This window comes from Cottoperca gobio, chromosome 2 (assembly GCF_900634415.1).
Source record: "Cottoperca gobio chromosome 2, fCotGob3.1, whole genome shotgun sequence".
Taxonomy (NCBI): Eukaryota; Metazoa; Chordata; class Actinopteri; order Perciformes; family Bovichtidae; genus Cottoperca; species Cottoperca gobio.
Genome location: NC_041356.1, coordinates 7821707 through 7844995, shown reverse-complemented (window position 1 = coordinate 7844995; position 23289 = coordinate 7821707). Strand labels below are relative to the sequence as shown.

General features: G+C 42.4%; 2 protein-coding genes across 12 annotated transcripts in view; one reads left to right on the top strand and one right to left on the bottom strand.

The window, feature by feature from the left end:
• The window catches only part of LOC115016988 (peripheral plasma membrane protein CASK), a 35816-nt gene that overhangs the window by 7693 nt on the left and 4834 nt on the right, over window positions 1–23289 (bottom strand). For 4 of the 11 annotated variants that reach the window (XM_029445157.1, XM_029445190.1, XM_029445150.1 and 1 more), the window contains exons 2-14: window positions 17083–17195; window positions 12387–12492; window positions 11196–11273; window positions 11001–11073; window positions 6570–6672; window positions 6246–6421; window positions 5208–5348; window positions 4464–4547; window positions 4130–4229; window positions 3151–3168; window positions 1446–1567; window positions 1206–1283; window positions 927–1007 (exon numbers count right to left, since the gene is read on the bottom strand). In XM_029445157.1, the coding sequence (XP_029301017.1) occupies window positions 927–1007; window positions 1206–1283; window positions 1446–1567; window positions 3151–3168; window positions 4130–4229; window positions 4464–4547; window positions 5208–5348; window positions 6246–6421; window positions 6570–6672; window positions 11001–11073; window positions 11196–11273; window positions 12387–12492; window positions 17083–17195 (1273 nt within the window). The remainder of the gene's footprint in view (window positions 1–926; window positions 1008–1205; window positions 1284–1445; window positions 1568–3150; window positions 3169–4129; window positions 4230–4463; window positions 4548–5207; window positions 5349–6245; window positions 6422–6569; window positions 6673–11000; window positions 11074–11195; window positions 11274–12386; window positions 12493–17082; window positions 17196–23289) is intronic. The other 7 variants (XM_029445209.1, XM_029445167.1, XM_029445203.1 and 4 more) reach the window with 3 other exon arrangements.
• gpr34a (G protein-coupled receptor 34a) lies at window positions 7960–11086 on the top strand. The gene is made up of 2 exons (XM_029445228.1): window positions 7960–8318; window positions 8781–11086. Exon 2 carries the CDS (start codon window positions 8825–8827, stop codon window positions 10082–10084), a length of 1260 nt encoding a protein of 419 aa, XP_029301088.1. The 5' UTR covers window positions 7960–8318; window positions 8781–8824; the 3' UTR covers window positions 10085–11086.

Below are 23289 nucleotides of genomic sequence, written 5' to 3'. Positions count from 1 at the left end.
CCAGAGCGACAACATGTTCACTGATGATGCAAGACAGACCGCTCACACAGCTGGCCTAACAAGTGCTTCACATTGAATACCTTCAAAATGACTCGTAATCAACAGAACAAAGCACGTCCAAAATGAAGTCATGCACTACACAGAAAAGCGTTTAGAATGAAGGAATAGCTAAGAGAGGCGTGTGTTCCTCATGTGCTACCATGCCATATCCAGTCACACCCATTCTGCTGAAAGTCTGTGGCAGCATGAAACCCCCAGCCGGTCAGGTCACAGAGCAAGATGGGCTAATTGGATTTAACGAAACCTAAAGGCGTGACTGTGACGACTCCATCAGTCTCTTGTGCTAAATAAACGATAATCATCCTACATGTAGCTGCTGTGCAGGGTTGTCAGTAAAAACTAATGAAAAGAACACAATACAACTTGCATAAATCAAAAGTCTAGTCATCCACTTGCTGAAATGATAAATGTGTCGATATACTGTTGAAACTGCGGCCACAACACAAGCTGCACTCCTGTCAGTAACAGACACACAATGTTCTACCTTTGCGTGACATCCAACACTGAATTCTTCTGCCTCCGTTTTCATTTCCGTCAAATTGTTCTCCCAAATTGTTCTCCTCGTCTCAGGTCCGTTTCAGCCACTAGACTCATCTGACAAACAGGCTGAAGCCCTGCTGCTCTTCCTGCTGCTCTACTGCTTCCATCTCCGTTCTTTTCCCTCTGCATGTGTCCATCCCTCGACAAGCTCAGGTGCTAAGCAGCTTTGTGGCCGAGGGGTTTATGTGAATTTCAAAAGAACCCTACTTTCTGACGCAGTATGGTGTAATCTACCACACCAACATAAGCATGCTCTACATGCACAGAGGCCGTCAAAACAACGGGGATGTGTACGCTGCAGAGTGTGTGTTTCTGTTATGACGCACCATGAAGTGTGGCTGCGTGAGGATCCTCCTGAGCTCCTTGGCCTCCATGTTCTCTGGGTAACAGGAGAGGGTTTCCAGTACCTGGTGCAGAAGATAAGAAGGATGTCACAGTACAGTATCTGATTCTGGTCGTTACTTTACTTGCTTTGCCTGGACAGCTTTTTAAGGAAGCGTCACTCATTGTTGTCATTAAAAGCCACATGAAGGACAGCTTGTGAATGTGTGTTCTCATCCTAAACTGTCCCTTCATTTAGTGAACCCAAGCGGTGAGATCCTCACCTCTCTGGCTCTCTGCACTCCGTCACTCGGAGGGTTTCTGATCTGTGGGGACGACCTGGTGTTGATTTTGTCATAAAGCTGAAACGACAATAACCAACATGTAAGGGCAGTTTCACTTCAGAGTGTACGGGACAGTAAATAGAAGGTGCATATTGGACATATACTGCATGTAGCCAACTCTTAACTTGTGTTGACACCTACTGGGCACTTTTGGTATTACAGAGGACGAGGATTACTCACATCTAACAGGGTGTGGAGGTTCTGATCCTGGAAGACACTGTGGAGGAAGTCCATGTCTTTCTCACTGCAGTCCGTCAAGGCATGAATCTCCTCTAGACTGTCCAAAACCTGTGATACTGCCCCTGTAGAGACACATGTAGAGGTTACACACACAGATGTAAACTGAATGAGTGACACGGTGCAGTCGCTGCAAACATTCAACTCCACACGAAAATGCAAACACTGAACATGACAGACGCGCGTACGATCCACAAACACACTTCATGTTACACATCAAACAGGCAAAAACAAACAAGAATAACACGCAGAACAAAAGACAAAGCAATGGACGTGACAACAGAAAACACACGTAGAAAACACTCAGAACTATTTAACCCCAAGTACCTTCTGCATCGCCCACACATGCAGCAAAAACAGCGGTATACGGCATCAATACAACATCAGAGGGAAGTCACTTCAAAAAAGTCAGCGTGGATGATGGGTTAGGAGCAGCACGCCAAAGAAAGATTCTGAATATATATATTTATGAAGAGGGAAATGCACTATTTGTCAGGCCTGAAGTGAAAACATGGGCTGTATGTAATATATGCGTTATGTATCAATGTGCAGCCTACATAGTAAACAGGCTCCTTGGTGATAACGAGAAGAAGTGTGGTCAGAAGACATCTTCCTCTCCCCGACACAGGACGCTTTATTACTTTAAGTCATTTAGAGATGAGCTGTGACTCCGATACATTTGAACCCACAAGCTGATCCTTAAATTACCACAGAGCGTATTAGTGGAAGGCGAGATGATATTTCACCGACCAGGGAATGACCTGTATTCTCTTACACATGATTCAATAAATATTTCACGTTACAGTCATACACTGCTCTTTCCTTAAAACATAAAAAGAATAGTTAAACATGGTGTTCGACAGGACAACAAGCAGAGTCTGCGTTCTGTAAGCCCTGGAACGACAACAGGTGAGAGATGAATATGGAGAAAATAATCCCATTTACACACATGTATAATGTTGGGAGAATAATGGGCTTTGATTGAACCATTACTGCGAGGCATGACAGAGGAACAGCAGAGGAGAAAACATAATTTAAGCCGTTAATAACTTTGGGAAAACCTCGTTATAGCTCCGTTTAAATGCATCATACTACTCCAATTAGGGAAACTAATTTTAAACAATTCCCCGTAATCGATTTTCAGCCGTGTACAAATCAATACTAATTGGTTAATCACTGGAAGCCTATGAAATACAAATTGAATTTTATTCCTCGAGGAAATCAAACAAAATAATATTGTACTTTAAATGACTGCTGCCACTCTATGTAAGAATATTTCTGTCTGTTCAACCAGCAATTTATAATAACATCCCTCTTTTAAGATGCACATATGCTGGAAGCTTTAGCAGAGACCTGATTAGGAAAGAACCCCATTGTAAGTCAGGACATAAAGTAACAATCTCTCTATTTAGTTATTCTGTGTTTACAGAGCTTCCTGTGGTTGGAATTGCAAAGATGCATGTAAACAGAATATCATCTTTACAGGGGGCAGGAGAGAAGACAGAGGGAGACACAGAGGAAGCCATTTTGGAGGATCAGGACCCACATCATTTAGCACGAAGAAGGAAAAATGCAACTCAAAAGCGAGTGAAGATGTCATGATGATATCACACATCAAGAGTCTATGGGCGGGGAGAGGGATACGTACTTTCAGCAGCTAGCAGTCCTAGAGACAGCACAGCAGAAGAAAAACAACACCAAACAAAGATTAGAGGGGGGTGCACTGCAACTACGGATGTAGAGTTTCACATCTCACAATGAGAGAAAAGAAAGAGAGAAAAGAGAATGGGCAGTGTGGGAGGCAGGTAGGCAATAAAAAGGAAGCAGAGGAGAAAGAGAGGAAAGAGAGAAAAGCAGCCACGTGTATGAAGAATCTGCCAAACTGCTGCAAGCATCGACCACAGCAGTGAATCCCAACCTGGGGGACGTCTGCAGGTACCAGAGGGTTCAGGGAAACATTTAAGTGCAACTCATTTAATTGTTTTTAATACCATAACAACGTTCTCCCATCCTTTGGCCAAAAAATACTGTCAAATATTGTGAATAAAATACGGTAACAACATTGTATAGAGCTGTGTACTGTACTATACAAGTGTATCACCGGCAGCGTCTGGAGTGCTACAATGGCAAAACTAAAGCAGGACTGCAGCAGACTGCCAGCCTCAGCAGCACATATGTGGTGGTATTAGTTTATCTAGATTCAATAGATGATCGCCGCTCGTTTGCTACAGTTCATGAGACGAGTGGTTTCTGTATGCTGATAACTACAGACAGGTAAAGCCTGAGGTCTCATCAAAAGGAAGTGAAAGTCTCTGAATGAGACAGGGAAGTGAGGCTGTTGGGCAACATCTGTCTTCTTCTAAAGAGAGGAAGCTCTACGCAGACAGCTGGAGGGAGCATTAAGACACTAGAATAGAAACAGGGCTAGAAAGTGAATGTGCACTTTCATCTTTGACCTTTCCTGACACATCAGTGGATATTGAGATATCAGAAGACCTGTTATTTGTACACGAACCACATCATCTATTTAATGTCCTTTACGTTACCCAACAAATCAGTGGCTGTTTTCACTTATTTAAGTTAGTAACTAAATCTCTGTTATAAATACATTTGTTTGTGTGATTTACCTGAGGAGGTGGGGTCATCTGTGAAGTCGTGTAGCTCCTCTGGGGGGTCGCCATAGTAGGAATTAAACTTGTGGCTTGAAACAGCAGCCAACACGGCACCCTGCGATACAGAGTGGGGAAGCCACAGCTATTACATCAAGTCTCAAAAGAGCTCCATGTTGTGGGTTGTGTGGACATGCTTTTAATTATGTGTTTGTACATGAGGCCTGTTTTAACAAGAACTTCATGTGGGTCATGAGGCGCAGCTGCATATAGGATGCGACACTTCTTATGATCAGATTTCATCTTGTTGAATCTGTACATTTTGAGAGTTTAACATCTACACGCTGCTGACCTTCAGCTTCCTCCTGGCGTTGAACTTCCTCAGCTGTTCCACCGTTTCAGGCAGGTGGATCTTGTACGCATACCTGTCCCTCTCCTACACACACACACACACACACACACACACACACACATCAAACACACGATCACAGAAATCCACATTAGCACAAGTAGAAACCATAAACACACTGGTGGGAAACACAGACACACGTTAGAACAATCAATTGCAGAACGGATGTGAAAGCAGCGCTGTGGTTCAAAGCAGAAGGAAGGGTACTTGTGTCAGCATCAGTAACACCAGTGGTTTAAAGGTGACACTGAATGACAAAAACTCAAAACACCAAATATCCACATCCTTTTCTTCCTCTCTTTGGGTACGTGTGGGTGGACATGTGTTACATCGTTACATTACTTGGAATTTAGCAGACGCTCTTAGGGACAGTCTCCCTGGAGCCACTCGGGGTTAAGCACCTCGCTCAGAGGCACAATAATGTACACAGTGATGTAATGTGTGGCTGGGAATGAGATGAATCTTTTATTTGATATGTATTTAAATATGCACCTATTTTACTTTGTTCATATTTGCACACTGAGCTTTCATTTTATGAAACGGGGCTACACAAATCAAATGGACTTGACTTTTAAATGTTAAACATCATCACAAAAGTTCAATACCGCCCAAAATCCACAGTGAGAGCTCCTAAACTGGAGTGAATGTATTACTAGTGTACGTGTGTGTGCGTGTGTGAGATCTTGCCTTCAGCCAGGGGTGGTTGAGGGCCTCGTAGACTGTGATTCTCTCAGCTGGGTCCAGCATCAGCATGCGCCTCACCAGGTCCTTGGCGCTCTCCGAGATGTGGGCCCACTGGCGGGGGTTCATCTGGACAAGTAGACACACCCAAACACGCACAAACATAGAAGGACACTTTTAGACACATGTAAAACGTTGACCACCAAGATCCTCGTTTCCAGGTCGGCGATGGTTATTATGGATATTATGGATATTGACGAATCCTTGTTCTATAGTTATGATTGTAAAACCAAGATGCAGTGCAGGTGGAGCTCACATTTTATTGTTCATAATGCTGTGCAGCAGCAGCTTGATGGAGGCTACCACAGTGTGGTGTGTCTGCATCAGACTAGTGCACCAAGCAGGAAGTTCAGCTCTCAGTTGAGAACAGATCATTTAACAGGCTGATCAGATTACTCATCGCCCGTCACTGGCTTTTGTACAGGGGAGACTTATGTAACAACTCACTTAGCATCAAATGAGGAATACATATGAAGTCATAGTAAAACAAATAGCGGAGAACAGACATAAATGAATTAGGGCTGTATTGAATCGTGTCTGGTTGGCAGAAAGAGAGGGAGAAAGACAACAGGAAAGGAAAGACATGATAATACAATGAGAGAAACTATGATCTGCCCGGTGCCTTTCAGAAGATTATCACTTTATACCACACTCTGGTGGTTCTGAAGTCATGTGGAGGACACACGCACACACACACGCCTATCTGTAACCTTGACACACACTGCAGCACAATGACAAATAGGACTTCACCATTGTGCATCGCTGCAGCTAAATGGCGCAGCAATAAACATATTCAGTGTGTACACTATATTCGCATTTGCACTGCATGGTACGGCACAGTACAGCATAGCACCTGGTACTTTTATTGGTACCACCTCGGTTCTAAGCGAGCTGAGCCAATACTAGGAGGCGGAGTTAAAAAAGTTGAGTGGAGCCGTACCATGCAGTGGAACCAATGATGGCGTCCTGTAAATGAGCTGCTACCTTGTATTTCCCCTTAATGATGGCCTCAAACAAACGCTCCTTGGTGCCGTAGAAAGGGAGGCAGCCAGAGAGGAGGATGAAGAGGATGACTCCACATCCCCACACATCCACCGGTTTGCCATATGGTTCTCTCTTGACTACCTCCGGGGCCATGAAGTGGGGAGTACCGACTCGACCTGAAGAACGCAGACAGAGAGCAGCGTGATCAGTGACGGAGTTTCATGCGTTAAGAAAGAACTGTGGAAAGGGCATAGGGATGCATATATGTGGGGCTGCAACGAACACATTTGTTTAGTGTGAGTGGGACAAACTGTCCTCCTGTACCTCCAGCTACTAAACCAGACTCTCCCAGCTGTATCGCCACTCCAAAGCCTCCCAGCTTGACTGGAGCAGAGTTCTCCTTCGAGGCGAGCAGCACACAGTGAGGCTAAAGAGGAAGACAAGAGGCGGGTCACACAGGGGATACGATCCACATATTTCAACAGGTAAAATGAGGGGAATGACATTCACTCATTAAACTAGAAAGATGCACAAACTCTATTAAGTTGTTCTTTGTTTTTTTACTGACCCAAAAAAAAAAACGTTCTCTGCAATTTACAGTAACTGTGCGGCGCATTGAGTCACTCTTTCTGAGCAAAAGTGCAAGATCCCATGTGTTCAAATGCTGGTTAGTGAGCCTCGGTTTCACAATGATGAGACGAAATGAGCATCTGGAACCACAATTATTTTATGTTGCCGATAAGATACAGGAAACTGTTCTCGGTCCAGGATATAGTCTGTGCAGAAGAGTTCTCAAGAATCTAAAGGAGTTGCAGAGTTTTTCGGATCAGTGGCTCTCGGGAGGCTGTAGAGTCGCATTCTGCCAATGACTAATTATGTCAATGTGCTATATCATATCAAACATCATATTTCACATCTAATATTTACAACATTCAGTAGAAGAGAATTGTATTTGTTTTGCTAAATTTGTCAACAACCTTTCCCCCCCCCCCCCCAATGACTGTTGACTAAAGCTAGACTATAACTATGAAGGATAAAAATGACAAAATGTACTAAAACTAAGACGCACTTTCATCTAAAGAGTGAGATTAAGACTTAATCTAAATTAATTAACATTGCACTTGCATAAGATTTATATTACAGCGGTAGGCAGGTAATAAAATACTAGCTGTGCTCCAGAGTACAGGATAACATCAGCCACTGCTAAATTACAGAAGGCTTATATAAAATATATAATAAAATAATTACTTGATAGTTAAGTTCGTTTTAATAATCATGTGATGCTCTTGCAGGGTCTTTGTCTATGAATGGCGTTTATCTTTTTCCTTCACAGGACTCTTAATTTGTGTTAATAAACTGGAATCAGTAAAGCAAAAAAGCATAAACAAAATATACTATATGCAATAGAGAAAGATTTACGTCACCGATGTGTGCATGCAATATTAAAAACACCACACCTTACCTAGAGAAATTAATTCTGTTTAAATTAAGTATTGTTGCCAATTGAAGTCATTTTATTCTGAAAGGGACAGTGCAGGGTGGGGAGAGCTGTGAAAACAGGGTAACCGGTGTGGTGGGCTCGTTTCCTGTGCTACTTTTGCACTTCTCTTAAATGGGGGAATTGAAGGGCGTGGAGGATGTGGACTGAGGAGGTGCAAAATTAGAGACGCAGCGAGAGGGAGAGAAAACAAGAAGTAGAGACAAGAGGACCGGCAGACGAAGCAGTCCTATCTGAGAGAGCAAGTGAGCGGAGAGATTGAGAATAAAGAAAGAGAGGACAGCGACCAATACAGAGAAATACTGAAGACGAGCTGAGAGGACTGGGAGGAGGATGTGAAGAGGAATAAAGAGAGCGCAGGATTTGTGACTCATTCAAAGACAAGTGAAGATAGCAGAAGAAGAAGAAAGTGTGAAAGACGAGGACCGTCGTCGACGCAACTCAAGCTTTTAAACAGATTACAGTTTGATGGAGGAAAAACACACAGTGGACCGCTGTGCTCACACACCTCTCTGCACTTTCCCACGCATTTAAAGTGCAGCTGTGCGGACATCTCTACGGGAGGAATATTGATGGTGAGTGTTCTGCCTTAATCCAAACATCTGTGCGTCGCAGTCAGAGAGCGACCATGTACGAGCGTGCGTCTACACTCACACTCCTCTGCTGTATTGTAATACCATGGAGTGGAATTTATGTGTTAAATAGGCATGGAAATCGCATTAGTCATGACTCCCACTCGTAAATAAAAAGAGTGACTCTGTGACCTACAGAAAACAGTTGTTGTTCAGAGGGACATTTGCATGTTTCCTAGAATATTCTGGAGCTCGTATTTTGTAATGCGCTCTAACTTTTTCATGCCATTACAGGAATTACTATAAATTCTCAGTATTACAAGTGTGACCTTTAAAACTACAGCCCACATGGTGCTCATGAACAGTTTCACAGTGAGGGCACTAAACTTTCTCTTGCCTATAATTTAAGCTGTTAAAAATCTGTTGAATGAACTGACAATTGTGTGTTTCTGTCTACCGTCTCAGAGCCAAATGATCAACAACCCTGAAGCCGTCACTCCTCAGACAGAATGACTACCTCCTCCTTCCCAGCCTCTGTGGCGTCCAACTCCTCTCTTCCTCTCTCTACTTCAACCCTCCCTGTTTCGATGTCAACCTTCTTCTCCGCCACCTCTCTTCCCCCTTCCTCCTCTACGTCAAACCAGACTGTGTGTTCCTTTGATGACCCCACTCTCCATCTGGTGCTGGCAGTCCTGTACTCCCTGTTCTTCCTCGTTGGGCTTGTGGGTAACCTCTTTGCTCTGTGGGTCTTCCTTTTCCTACATTCAAGCCGCAACTCTGTGCGGGTGTTCCTCATCAACTGTGCTGTGGCTGATCTGGTGCTCCTGGCGTGTCTGCCCTTCAGGGTTTTCTACCATGTTAATGGGAACAAGTGGGTACTGGGACATGTAGCCTGCAAGATGGTGGGGAATCTGTTTTACATGAACATGTACATCAGTATTACTTTACTGGGGTTCATCAGCCTGGACCGATACTCGAGTATAAAGGGGAAAGGCAGAGCGCGGAGAGGCATGAGGATGACTCTGTGTGGGCGCAGCCGGCCGTGGAGCTGGGTGGCATGCGGCGCTCTATGGGGTCTGGCACTGGTGGCGCTGGTGCCCATGATCGCTACAGCAGAGGACAAAGAGAACAGTGGCAAATGCTTCCAATACAAGGGGCGAAGCAACAAAGCCAAAGGGAAAGCCTACTTCAACGGGGTGCTCGTGCTGATGTTCTGGCTCGTCTTCATCCTGCTGGTGGTCTCTTATGCGAATATCGCTTCCCAGTTGCTGAAGGTGTCACGGGACAAGCCGGACCTTCCCAACGCCCAGAGATACCAGCGAACCGCCAAGAAGTCCTTCTTTGTGCTCTTTCTGTTCACCGTCTGCTTCGGGCCCTACCACGCCTTTCGCCCAGTCTACATCCTCTCGCAGCTGAGCGAAACATTATCTTGTGACTACTTGCAACTGGTGGACCGCACTAATGAGGTGATGCTGTTATTATCTGCCTTCAATAGCTGTTTGGATCCTGTCATGTACTTTCTGTTATCTGGCACAGTGCGCAAAACCGCTCTCCGGGCACTTGGAAACCGACTTGGCAACCGGCTTGTTTTCCTAAACGAGGCGACGTCAAACAGCTCGACAGAGTTAAGGCGAGCATCCGTGCCTATGTCTTATCCTAACTCTGAACTTAACACCCCCTCGGTCACCCCCAGGACAAGTATCTGCGTCATGAACTCCACCCTCCGCCGCACAGGATTGACCTTGATTCCACCTACTGGCCAACAGTGATCAGTTGGTCCGACTGCATATAATGTAAACCTGAACACACGAGAAATAAGTATTGGAGAATGTTTTTTTAACACGGAGTGGAGTGGTTGGCTTATTCCCTGTAAAACTGAGCAAAGTATTTCTACACATACCTACTTATTTTGTATTTGGCTTGTGAACACCTGTGCTGCGTGAGAATCATTGTTTAACCTCGAGTTTAATGCCCCAGTGAAAGACGGAGCTGCACTTCAGTGACTGACAGAAGTGTTTCTAAGAATACATGCTGGATCTCATCACAGAGAAAGACGTAAATGTGTATATCGGTAATAATGGTTTGAGAGTATCTGATGACTAATGTTAAAATATACACATTTTGCACATTGTTTTTAAATAAAAATCCATTTATAGTTTTAATATGATCTTGCGAAGACTCCGACAGAGGTCGAGCTTAAATACCATACATGTCGTACAAAATAATGAGTGCAGATTTACCTCGGACTGAAGACTTACTAGTCTCTCTGAATTGTCCTGATTGAGTTAAAAGCCACCCGTCTGGCACTCCAAGTGCGTCAGAACACAGGGTTGTCAAATTGTAGCGATAGTGTGAGGATCAAGGGCCATCTGCTGCTTGGTGTTTGTCGCCTGCGTTAGGTGGCTAATCCTGTTGCAATCACTGGTTGATGCTAATCTGACTATAAGAGCTCTTAAAGGACCGGACTAGCATTTGACATGCGCTTCAACCCGGCATGATGCACTGGTTTGCGAGCGGATGTGGTGTGGGATGCGTTTACTGGTAGACAGATTAATGCTTTCGTCACAGAGAGTGAAGCTCACGTGTGGGGGTATTTATTACCCTGGTCATAACAAATAAAAGTTTTACATTTCGTTAACTGCGGTCAGATAAAGTGGCACGTTTGGTGTTTCCAGTGGATCTCACCTTTACATCGCGGTGAATCACATTGTTGTCGTGGCAGTACCGAAGTGCCTCCAAAATCTGCCTCATGTAGTGGCTGGATGCACAGACAGCAGAAACAGACAAGGGGGGGGGGGGGGGGGGGAATTGTTGTTTATTTCAGACTTTATTAATATTTAAAAAGCTCTACACCTACAGCTCCCAGACTGTGTGTCCTACCTGGCTACTGCTTCGCTGTACACAAAGCCAGCATCCGCTCTCTTCACAATTTCAAAACACAGGTCTGCGCCGTCCATACTGAGAAAAGAGAGAGAGAGACAAGTCAAAGTTAGATTTCCACCGAGCAATGACGACAGTTTACTCTCGAGCACGTGAACTAGCATCTCTCCGAATAGTGTTTAAGCAGAGTGCATAAATCCACATCCACCAGGAAGCCATCTTACGACCTGCTGTCACTGGCATAAACACACAGGCGCTATGTTTTCATTGTTATTGCCACTTTTCAGCCAGTAACAATCCCGGGGAAGCTTTCAGGAGGATCGGGGATACATGCATAAAATCCTAAAAAACTAATTCACCAGGCAAGTTCATTAAGAAAATTATACATAAAACAAAAAGGGCCGGGGGGGGGGGGGGGGGGGGAGAAGAAGCAGAGCGTTATTCTCTCATTCTCCAACGTCTCCTGTGGATTTTATATTTAACAGTGATGCAAACTAATCAAATCTCAGACTCGATTGTGTTGCTAGTAAAAAAGCAAAAGTTTCCTAAGATTAAGAAATGTACTACTATAGATCCATATAGAGCTGGGAGATGTTAGCAAAATAGCATATTAACAATTCATATTTCTTATCTATTTGGATATAGATATATATATATATATATATATATATATATATATATATATATATATATATATATATATATATATATATATATATATATATATATATATATATATATATATATATATATGTTAATGATTTCTTTCATCTCCAACAAAACATGTACCATTAATACTTGATATGTTTCCAAGGCATAGCTCTTCAGATATAACTTAACACCTTACTTATCACACATGTATATATATAATTTGTTTCCACCGAGGCTACTGATACGCAACCACTAAAAATTCGGGGGCTAGAAAAGTGTGAAATTACCAAGTTTAACAATCTGCCAAGTGCTGATTAAATTTAGTCTGTGGCTGTTGGAGTCGTCTCCTGAAGCGGACCACCTCTATATATTATGTTCTGATCAGCATCTGAGCAAAACCTTCTTGTACAGCTCTGCAGCTGTGGTGGTGGAGGAAACAAAAGGCATTTCCTGTCCTGGTTAAATAAAAGTAAAAGATCCTTAAAAAAGGTGTGAATTGCACAGTGCATCCTGCACGATGGGCGTGCAGCGCATACTTACTATTCAAAGACCATGTAGAGCATGCCATCAGAGCTGTAAGTCTCCAGCAGCTCCACGATGTGGGGGTGTTTCAGCATGTGGCAGATACTGGCCTCTCGCTTCAGATCTGAGAGATTAAACAAGGAGTATGATGAGACACTTTTCACGTCCAACAATTAGTATTTCACTCGAGCATAATTAAAGTCCAGGTACAGGTGTGTGCGTGTTCAATTCTATTTGATTTTCGATGTAATTGTGTGTCTTCTGATATGATTTCATTGAAAGACGTTAATTATATTGAATTGCCCAGTCCTATTGTATGTATTAAATGTATTAAAGTAATAAGCAAGATGTGCCGATGCTTTTGTTACAGTTACCTTAGAAGCACATGAGGACTAAAGTGAAGAGAAAAACAAAAGCCTCAAACGTAGTATGGGACATTTAGTGCCCCATCAGTAACTCTCCTCACAAACTGCATCAACAACTGGACTCACTGGAGCCTGTTCATCAGGTGCCGGCTGAAGAAGCAGACTGTACGTCTCTACTGCACACTGAAACAATCCGATGCATCGGTTTAATTTCTCAGAGCTTTCCAATGAGCTCCCTCTCTTGGCTCATTCACTACATGTACTCCGTAGCATCAGTAGTTCCGGCGGTAAATGTCTTGAATCCCTTTGTAGGAATTTTGTTTTGTTTATTTCCAACCACTTACTCAGCACCGAGGAACAGATTTGGCTTTGTGCTTTGTGCTATTCCCCCCCCCCCCCCCCACCCCCCAAACATAATATGCAGAGCGGTGAACAGAAGAGGCGCTAATACGGATTATGCTGCAGCACAAATTAGAGATGGTGACAAACCAACTTGAACAACCACACCCATAACAAATACAGTGTTGGCTGAATTAGTTTGTTGGGGGGGGTTTAAGCACCTGCCTTGCTCAGAGTGGTTACATCATCATGTCTTTGTTGTAAGGTGGAAAGCACAATGATGAGAAAACACAAAACAATCAGATGACCTTTGGATGAGAAAGCTCCCTGACGTTCATTTGAGAGCTTCACCACCAGAGGGCGTTACAGAGCATTTCATTCACACACACACACACACACACACACACACACACACACACACAAGGATTTCACTCTCTATCGATGCCAAGCAGACGAGGTGAGCTTTCACATGTTGGGCAGACACACAAGCAAGCTGGTGTCTAACGGAAAGACAAGTAGAATCAGATGCAGGGCCACTACACAACACCATTTTAAATGCACATCTGGCTCGCACTCATCAACATCATCCCCTCTCATTATCATCCGGATCACACTGCAAAAACAATTACGACATTACTCTGTGGCATTCCTCGTCTTTTGACTGCCTCATTAAAAAAAAGGGGGGAAAGAAAACCCTGTGAAGAGGAATGGACAGTGTTGTCTCTTTAAACAAAAGGAAATGGACAATATTGAGCTGCAGCAACTGGAGAGACAAGTGTTAGAAGAGCGTTAACGCAGACTGCTGAGGAGAGCTGACTGACATAATGTGCTGTTGTTGAGCTCCGCACTCCATAAAAACCTCATTTACACACTCCACTCCCCATCTGCAAGTCTACTGATCTATGTGTGTGTGTGTGTGTGCTCATTGTGTCGTGACAGACCAATATCATTATGCAACAGAGAGAAATGACGCCGTGTCCCCGCTACAGAGCCCCCATTCTACTGTTCCTTTGCTTTCATTATTTCTCTCCTCTTTACGCTCGTCCTGTCTCATTGAGTATCTATTCTTGAATGTAACAATGCTGCCCAGTGTCCGCACATCACCCAGGAAACCACTCAGACACAGCGAGGGACAGCCAGAGAGGCCTGGAACGGTCTGAATGAAAGCAATGCCATTCACTGGGCCGAGTCGAAATCAATTCTTACATGCAAGGTCGAGGCTAAACTAGGGCGATGATTCAATATGCTCATTTTTCATATTGCGATGGAATCATACATCGAGATATGCACAATCATGTCGTCTAAGTTGATAGCAAGCAGGTTCTCTCTGCATAATCGTGGTGGAGAATAATTGTGTAAAGGCCAACGTGGAACCTAAATGTTGGTTTAAATAAATTGGGAGAAGTGTTTTCCAACCGCAGTGGGCAGGACTTTCTTCATTCAGCTTTATTGTACAACTGCCTGCGTGCCTACACCCAAGAACTCTGCCCAGTGGAGTTAAATCAAACTGTTGTCTTATCCGATGACTCTGCATCTGTATCTGAAGACAGTCAGTGCTTAGCTTGAACTATACACGGTTTCTTTTCCCCTTCTTGAAACTGTTCTGTTCATTTTGCACTAAAGTTCTTAATAAAATTTGAAAATACTTTTTATTTGTCAAGTATTAAATTCACAAAAGAGTCTTTGCCATGTATAGACTATTTATTCATGGCGTTAGCAGAAAACATGCTATAGTCGGGATATATATCGTTATCGAGATATGAAATTAATAATTATAATAATTTATAATTAAAATAGAATATTTTAGCCCCATCGCACAGCGCTGGGCAAGAAAATGATTTGCGATGCAATTCTTAATAATTGCACTCGGTTTGTTACATGAGGTTATTTGCATCTGATGTGCATCCCATGGCTGTGGGACAAAACCAGATTACATAAATTGGACAAAAAAGCTTCATCATGCATGCACTTTAGTTTCTCTGGGGTACTGATGAATTTCTAATATGTTCATTACCTAAAACATACAATACACATCAAACTAATAACTCTGCAAATTGCACGTTTGTACTTTCAAGAGCCATAAAGCTTTAATGTTGATTGAGAGTGCTCCCTTCATCAATCGACAAATCCAGGCGCTCAGTCGTTCTGCTTTTGTTCAATACTCCCAAAATCTCTCAATTACACCATGATGTGTTCGTCCACCTCCCTCACACAAACACACATCATATCTACCACTGTTTGTTACTCGGCTTGTCGCAGCCCTTTTTCCTCTCCCCCCCCCCCCTCACATTTGTGCTGACGCAGTTTCTTTCTTAACAAGCTAAGGTATGTGGTCCCAGGAAACCGCTCTCCAGGTCTGGCTGCACTCCAGCTCTCTACGCTGCCACTTTGAGTCCACTTGGCTATTTCTTCTCTTGTGACTTAAAAAAAATAAAATAAAAAGTCAGGAATGTGGGTGTCAAAATTTTCTTCTTCTTCTAACCAAGGTGAAACTTTCCGCGGGATTCAACCAGAAGCACTTAAATATTCACTAAATATTTAAGATTCAGTTCATGATAAGACAAGACGATCCAAAGTGCATCTATGATACACAATTAATTGTTCAATAATTGTTTTCACTTGTGCATCAGTTAACCACACAATAACTATTCTCACAACTAATGATTGTAAAAACTGAATGTTTGTAGAGCGGAAACGATTCGTCTATTAACCAATTAGTTGGTTGACAGAAAAGCTTAAAAATCTACTAAATGATTAATAAGTTGAATGTCAAAAACAAAATAATTAACTGGTTGCAACCTACCAAAAATCAGGATTTGCTGCTTTGTTAATGTTATAAATTAAACAAGCAGCTTGTTTTTGTCATTTTAGAGATGTAAGGTAATTATCTATAAATAATAAACAGATTTCTTTTATGGAATCGATCAGCTGCAGTCCTAAACATGCGTTATGAAAGGTAATTGATAAAATGCGCTGCCGTGATGAGCCATTTCCAAAACACTGACAGAAAAAGAAAGAGACAAATCTTGTTCATTTTGTACGCACAGAACAATGCGTGGCAGATAGAAATGTGGCTTATTGAAGTTGTTTATTCTAACAATGATATGAAACCGATTAGAACAGCAACATCCTGACATTTGAGAAGTGACCCGAGTCTCTCAGTGTGACAAAGCATACAATGAATTATTGTTATCATTCCCTGAATTAAAGTTCCATGACAGGAATGCCTTCATAACCATCATAAGATCCACCGATTGTCCATTTGAAGACTTCTGGATATTCTTGCCCTCACAAAGACTGTGGGCAAGCTAAATTGTTTACCATGCAAGAGATCACTTGGTAGATTATTTATATTTTCATGTCAATGCATTTGGTCTCAGGATAATGAAAACATACTAATGTCTGAAACGGTTCAGGACACAGGTTCTCGTCCTTCATTTCCTTGCCTTGCTGTTATTGGCTACCAGACTAATCTCTGACTGGGACATCACAGATGGCATGTAGTGAACGCCAACACACACACACACACACACACACACACACACACACACACACACACACACACACACACACACAGCATCTCTCTTTCTTTTACACACAACCGCACACACACACAAAACCACATGGTCACACACACAACCACACACCTGGGTGCAGCATGTGTGACATTATGCCTCATTTATTTGTGTGTGAGAATGCCATTATACTGTGTGTGAGGCTTGGTGTTTGATATCTGAGACAAACTGTATTCTGCAGAACATTTGTTGTCACCCACAAGAAGAACAAGGTGAATGGTTTTGCAGTACAGCACATGAAACGGTTCACAAGCTCGTTTCAAAGATGTCGGTAAGAAAGAGTAAGTCTCTGTGATTGACACCATCCCTGACAATATCCTCTCTTGTCCTGATTCTGACGTTAACCCCACCCATCTGGTGCTCCAAGTGCACGACAACAAACATTTGGATATAATTTGCAGCCACAGTTCAAACCAGGTCTGGGGTGTTCCTCACCTTCTGTGCTGAGGCCAGGGCTGGAGGTGAAGCTGGCCACATCGACGATCTTCACAGCAAACTGCTGGCCTGTGTCCCTGTTGATGCAGCGCCTCACCACGCTGAAGGGACCCCTGCAAAACACATACTGAGTTAGTGACAGACACAAGCCCCTGTGCATATATACGATGTCTCGGTTTCAAACACAGGTATAAACTCAGTTAGCACTTTACACATAACATGCACATGGCAACACATGCTTAGTGCAACAGGCAGACATAGTTCCATCTCTGAACATACTCTGGATTTACAGTGGTTAGCTAGGCATTGTTGCAATGCTCGTGCCAGTGGGAATTATAGAGCCGTGGTGTGCAGCACAGCTGTAAAAGCTAAAAAAAAGAAGCTTTATTATAGGAGACCTGAGCAAGGGAGATCTACCCAACAAGGTTTATTTCTGGACAGATGTGTTCCCTGCTAGAACTGCAATGGGGCTGACATATGGAAGCTAGAAGGCATGTTTTCCTGTTGTGTGTCCGACAGGATGAGAGTAAAAAAGGATTTTGTGTCAGATTTGAACTTTCTAATAGAAATGTTGTGTTTTTTAATGAGAAAATCAGCTCTGTTGCAAAGGAAAAGTTCAATCTTTCAATGTGACAATTCCCAGAAGAGAACACACACTTTAGCATATTAAAACCCCATACATAATTAATGTGGTTTAATCCTAATAAACAATGATTTTTTTGCCATATATGAAACATACACCACACTTTTTATGATCCTATTTTCATGCATTTTCTGAAAACCCTAAATATATCAACAAAAATTGCATCCTGCTGTATTACTTCTTCATTATTGCTCGAGTTGCATCTCTGCTCTTATTAACTAGTGAACTTGTTCCTTAAAGTGTTACTAAGTTGTATGACTTATAAGACCCTGGACAGACCTATAAGTAGAACAATCCATCCCCACTAAGTGCTATTTCTCACATAAACACACAGGTCCATGCAGAAACTATAATACCTTGTATTTCATTAGTCTCACACAGGTGTATATGATAATTCTTTCTCATTATGCCCAAGCATGACATTAAGTCAGTAACAAAGTGGCGGGAACAGGCACTGAAAGGTGAGAAATGTACACATTGTTTTTCTCCTAGCCCACAGAGTTACAGTCACACACAGACACACAGCCCTGCCGTGCTACAGCTGTCTCTACATCTCCCAAATCTTCAATCCTCAGAGGCAGAACCAATCCTACTGGACACGCACACACACCGCACGCACACACATTGCTGAAGCAAAGTGCTGCCCATTAAAAGTTGGTTTAACTGAATTAGCAAATGAGCTTGCCTGCTAACGTCAGTGTCAAACAAACAGTAAAAGCTATTTAGCTTGAGTGTCTGTGCATGTTGCGAGTATGGAGGCTGCAGCTGATTTGCTCTCACATCTGCTGTAATGATTAACCCATACAAACAAAGCAGGCAGCATGTGTGCACGCTCTGGGCCGAGAAAACCGTAAAACACGACACTCTTCCCCCCACAGTTCACAGGAATCCTGATGATGATGATCTCACAACCCCCCTGACCTTTGCCCCCCCCCCCCCTGGGTTGATGTACTGCAGCAGCTGTGTATCCCATTAAAAAAAAAAAAAAGGAGGGCCTCAAATTGAGGGGTGCATGCTGGAACTTCTAGCACCGCTGTTCTAACATTACAATAGTCTGAGATCTGTGTTTGACCGGTGAAGTCAGAGGCTGCAACCACAGGGATACAAATGATGTGTGTAAGGCCTTCTTGGCACTGATCTAATGTGTGTCAATAAAACTCATTAACACCATTAAGCAATGAGGTGGGGTTGGGTGAACCTGCCAGATTTTATGCATTAAGCTCATTTGTAATCTTGGCTGTCAATTCTGCAGAGCTGCATGGGAAATGATTCAAATGCTGCATTGCAAGTAGAAGGGGGGGGGGGGGGTTGGGGCTGTTTTTAATTTAATAAATTAGAATACAATTCATCTCATCATCTGGAGGGAAAAAAAGACCATTCAGCCATGTACAGTAGCTATTATAGAGGCATGATGAGAGAGCAAGAAAGTGTAAGAGAGAGAGTCAGTGTGTGTGTCTGAGCGTGAGGAAGCATGCCGTACTGACATCACCGCAGCTGTGCCGAGTGGGCTCCTACAAAACGCCCACACATGGCTCACATCCGACAGTGGCAGTCATCAAACATTAGCCCAAAGTGGCAATCTTTACAGACTGCTCCCAAGCTCATCTCAACTCTGCTCTATGTAAATCAACGATGGGATATTAGGTGCATTTTTAACATCCACGCTGGCCACTGAGCCAATTTCCCTCTCAGGTCTGTTTTTCTCCGTCAGACACAGGACACATCTGCAGCTGCAGACTAAACATCACCAGTACGGCTCTCCTGAGAACAACCATCTTTGCTTATAGCTGCATTTTGCTCTTTAGCTGAGGCCAGCAGCTAGCATAATTCACTCGGTTAGTCCGTCCAAAATATGTTGGGGGGGTGGGGGGGGGGGGGGGGGATGTTTGCAAAGATGCAAGATACAGAAACATCATTTGAGTTTCTCAGGTAGGCTCTAATCCCAAAGCCAGTAAATAGCATCTTATCTGGTCTGCACATTTTCATCAGTGACATATGGTGACAAGCTTACTGCGGTAATTTTCTCCACATCATCATTTTAAATATTTTATGAAAACCCATCAGCAAACCTCACTACTAACAGGCCACGGGATTATGATTAATCACATTCACACAGTGGAATCAAGAGCAATATGTCGAAAAACAGATTTAGTGGCTTCAAATGGGTGAAAAGAATTCAGATTTGGCATGTATGTTAGTGATATGATTTCATAAAGCTTAAAGCTGAGTTGGTGGTGATGACCATGGATACACAGAACTGATAATTGTCTATTTATACATTTGTACCGAGGCATGTGCTTTGAACAGGGGGGGGGGGGGGGACATAAAAGGAATCCAACAGAAGGCTTCTAGGATAAGTGCCGTTTGCCCTATTGCCCAAACTGAACTCAAATGCAAAGCTGGTAATTTCACAAGTTCAACAAAGTTCAGTGCTGTTCAACTGTAGCCTGTGAATGTCTAAGAAACAATAATCCAGTGTGCTTACTTATGCAAATTAAAGATCCCTTTGAAAATTAGCGGGGAAATTAGTATTCCGGTTGCAAATTGAAATTTAGAGCAGAGATACCCTGAGGAGGTTCTAACGCTTTGGCAGAAAATCCTTTCCTCCACATAAACCAGAAGAGGATCCAGGTTTGTTTAAACCACCCTGCTGCGGTCTATCTTTTTCGTCTGGAAGAAAGATTCAACTTTACAACATCCATTCACAACTATTGATCTACTGTGTGTGTGTGTGTGTGTGTGTGTGTGTGTGTGTGTGTGTGTGGGCAACTAAAAAGAAGCATACTATGCATGGAAGTTCAAAAGAAAGACAAGAAGTGCTGTAGTGCAAGAAAAGTATTAAGATGACTAGGCAAAGACAACACTTACATAACAAATCAATCATATTTACCAGATATATTTAGCAACATTATTGTTTTATGGCACAAACTACTCTCTCTTGACATCGTCCTCTACACAACAGATGGGGAGATGACACACACAGCAGGAATCCAGTGTCTTGCTTCAGGACACTGCAGCTCAGTCGATGCTTGCCAAGCTGGGGGCTTGAACCTCAGGGTTTCTAGCAAAACGATACACGTGCAATCCAAAATAGCACAAACACCAACTATGGACTCCCAAATCACTACAGAGTTGAATTAACAACTCTCTGACATAATAATGCTTCACAAAGACAGGGTGTACTGCCTGCTATTGCCAGGGACTGCATACAGGTGTACCTCATAGACTAAACAGGTAACCAGTGCAAAATCCTGTTGGGTTAGGTTAAAAGTATTAGCTCTGAAACAGTCAGTCAATCCAATTACAGGTTGGATAAATAACAAGCAACATTTTTGTGATCAATAAATGCAAATAAAGTAAAGATGCACTAATACCTCCCAGTTCTAGCTTCTATAATATGAGGATTTGTAGCTTGTGTTCATTTCTGCTAATCTGTAAATATAATATATTTTAGTTTTGGACTGTTGCTTGGAAATTAAAATAAATGATGGCCATTTAAAACTATTTTTTAAAGTAAAGGATCATTAATTAATAAAATAAATAATAATAATAATAATAATAATAATAATAATAATAATAATAATAATAATAATAATAATAATAATAATAATAATAATATTCACACTGTCGTCTGAAAATTAAATCAGACTTGAAATAAATTCACAAATACACTGTTGGGTAATATTAAATATTTCCTGAATAATTGTCCCTTATCTATTGTGCTGGTTAAAACAGCGTAAAGCATCTGATATATGACTATTTAAATATTACTCTACATGCTACTAGTGGCTTAACAATCTGCCTTCCTGCAGCAAAGCATTTTGTGTGTGATTTGTATGCTAAAGGTTGCATCGGTTTGGAGATAAACTTTCATTACACCACTAAAAACTATCAAAACAATCAATGAAAATTTAAGATTTAAATGTTGTCCAAGCAATTTAATTATCTAACTCTATATAAACCAGAGGGCTGATCGCTTCATTGGTTTCGAGTGAGTCGCACATCCCAATATCCTTGGCTGTAATGAGCACCCCAGGGCCGAAATAAAGAGCACTGTGACTCCAATCGCGCTTCTCAACAACCTAAGTCCTATTCAAACAGAATCATTACAGACAGAAATGGATTAAATTGCTTCACTTCAACTTGAGCTGAAATCTCAAAAACAGGCCTGTGGTTAGCGCATCATGTTCACATTAGGGCTGAACAATTTGGAAAACATATCTAATTGTGATTATGGTGTCTGATATAGCAATAGGTTTCACAATATGAAGGGAATGATCATTTTTGCATCGTTGTTCTCATTTTCGTTCATAAATGTATTAATGGCGTGATGTTTTCCGAAGATACTGCATGTCCCAAACAAAGATTTCTTCTGAAGGCTGTAGAATATGATTTGTAAACATAGTTGACTTTAACAAATATTGCCCCTCTTGTGTTATTGTACTACTCCATATTGCAAATGACAGTACAATCCCCATTAATTGTTCAGCCCTAGTTCACATCATCATCATCACGTATTTACTTAAAACTACAAACAATGAGCGTATAATGGGCGGCGGCGCCTGCACAGCCTACGCCTGCTCAGTAGCTTGTGTCATCTTTCAACGGAGTTACGCCCGTCACAAGATGAACTGACACCTGACCTGTTTGATCTTCCTCTATTGAAACCAGGCTAGTGTAACCACAAGGGAGGTGAATGTACATTTACATGCATGAGCTGTAAAATCAGACGGTCCATGTGTCTCTTGATAGCCATGCTACAAACACAGACATGCAGCTCTTGCTGTTGCCATGCAACTATAAGCCCTGACGAATCAGGGGTCCGACTTGCTAAAAGTTCAAATATTTTGGGCTTTTTGTTCTTCGGCTCTCAGTTCTGAAACCTTGCTAAACTCTCGGTGCTCCCTGCGATGCAAAAAACATCTTTCCGTTGCGAAGAAGGAGAAGGAGAAGGAGAAGGAGAAGGAGAAGAAGAAGAAGAAGAAGAAGAAGAAGAAGAAGAAGAAGAAGAAGAAGAAGAAGAAGAAGAAGAAGAAGAAGAAGAAGAAGAAGAAGAAGAAGAAGATCCACTGGACAAGGAGCCTCTGTTGATACTTTAGAGTGCATTCATACAGTGCCTTCAAAACAATCAAAACTTTAAATTCTATACTATCACAGAGACAGCTTAATTAAAAAAATCTAGTACAAAAGTGCCATGCCTCTCTTTATTACTGAACAGTGATGGCGTCCCCAATGTTCTCAATCCCACCAAGCCAGGCTGCTCCTCTCATACACAAGCCGATCAGGGACAATAATAGACAACTTCTTTGAGCAACAATAGAAGTCTGAAGGAGGGACGGACAGGGTAATAGGGTTTATGTATGAGTTTGAAAGGCGCTGAGGTCAGAGGTTAGCAAAAGACACGAGTATACAACGTCACCCAGATCATCCAATAGAGACAAAGCCAATCGAGTCCCGCCCATACCGGAGGGGAAAACAATTCATCGCTCTCCAATGACTATTGTGTGAAGGTGCCTCCCTGTCACTTTCATCTGCTGTTTGCAGGGATGCACTACCAACAGGGT

Bases quoted from the DNA above. Each gene is read 5' to 3' on its own strand.
- gpr34a (XM_029445228.1), top strand. From the start codon at position 8,825: ATGACTACCTCCTCCTTCCCAGCCTCTGTGGCGTCCAACTCCTCTCTT.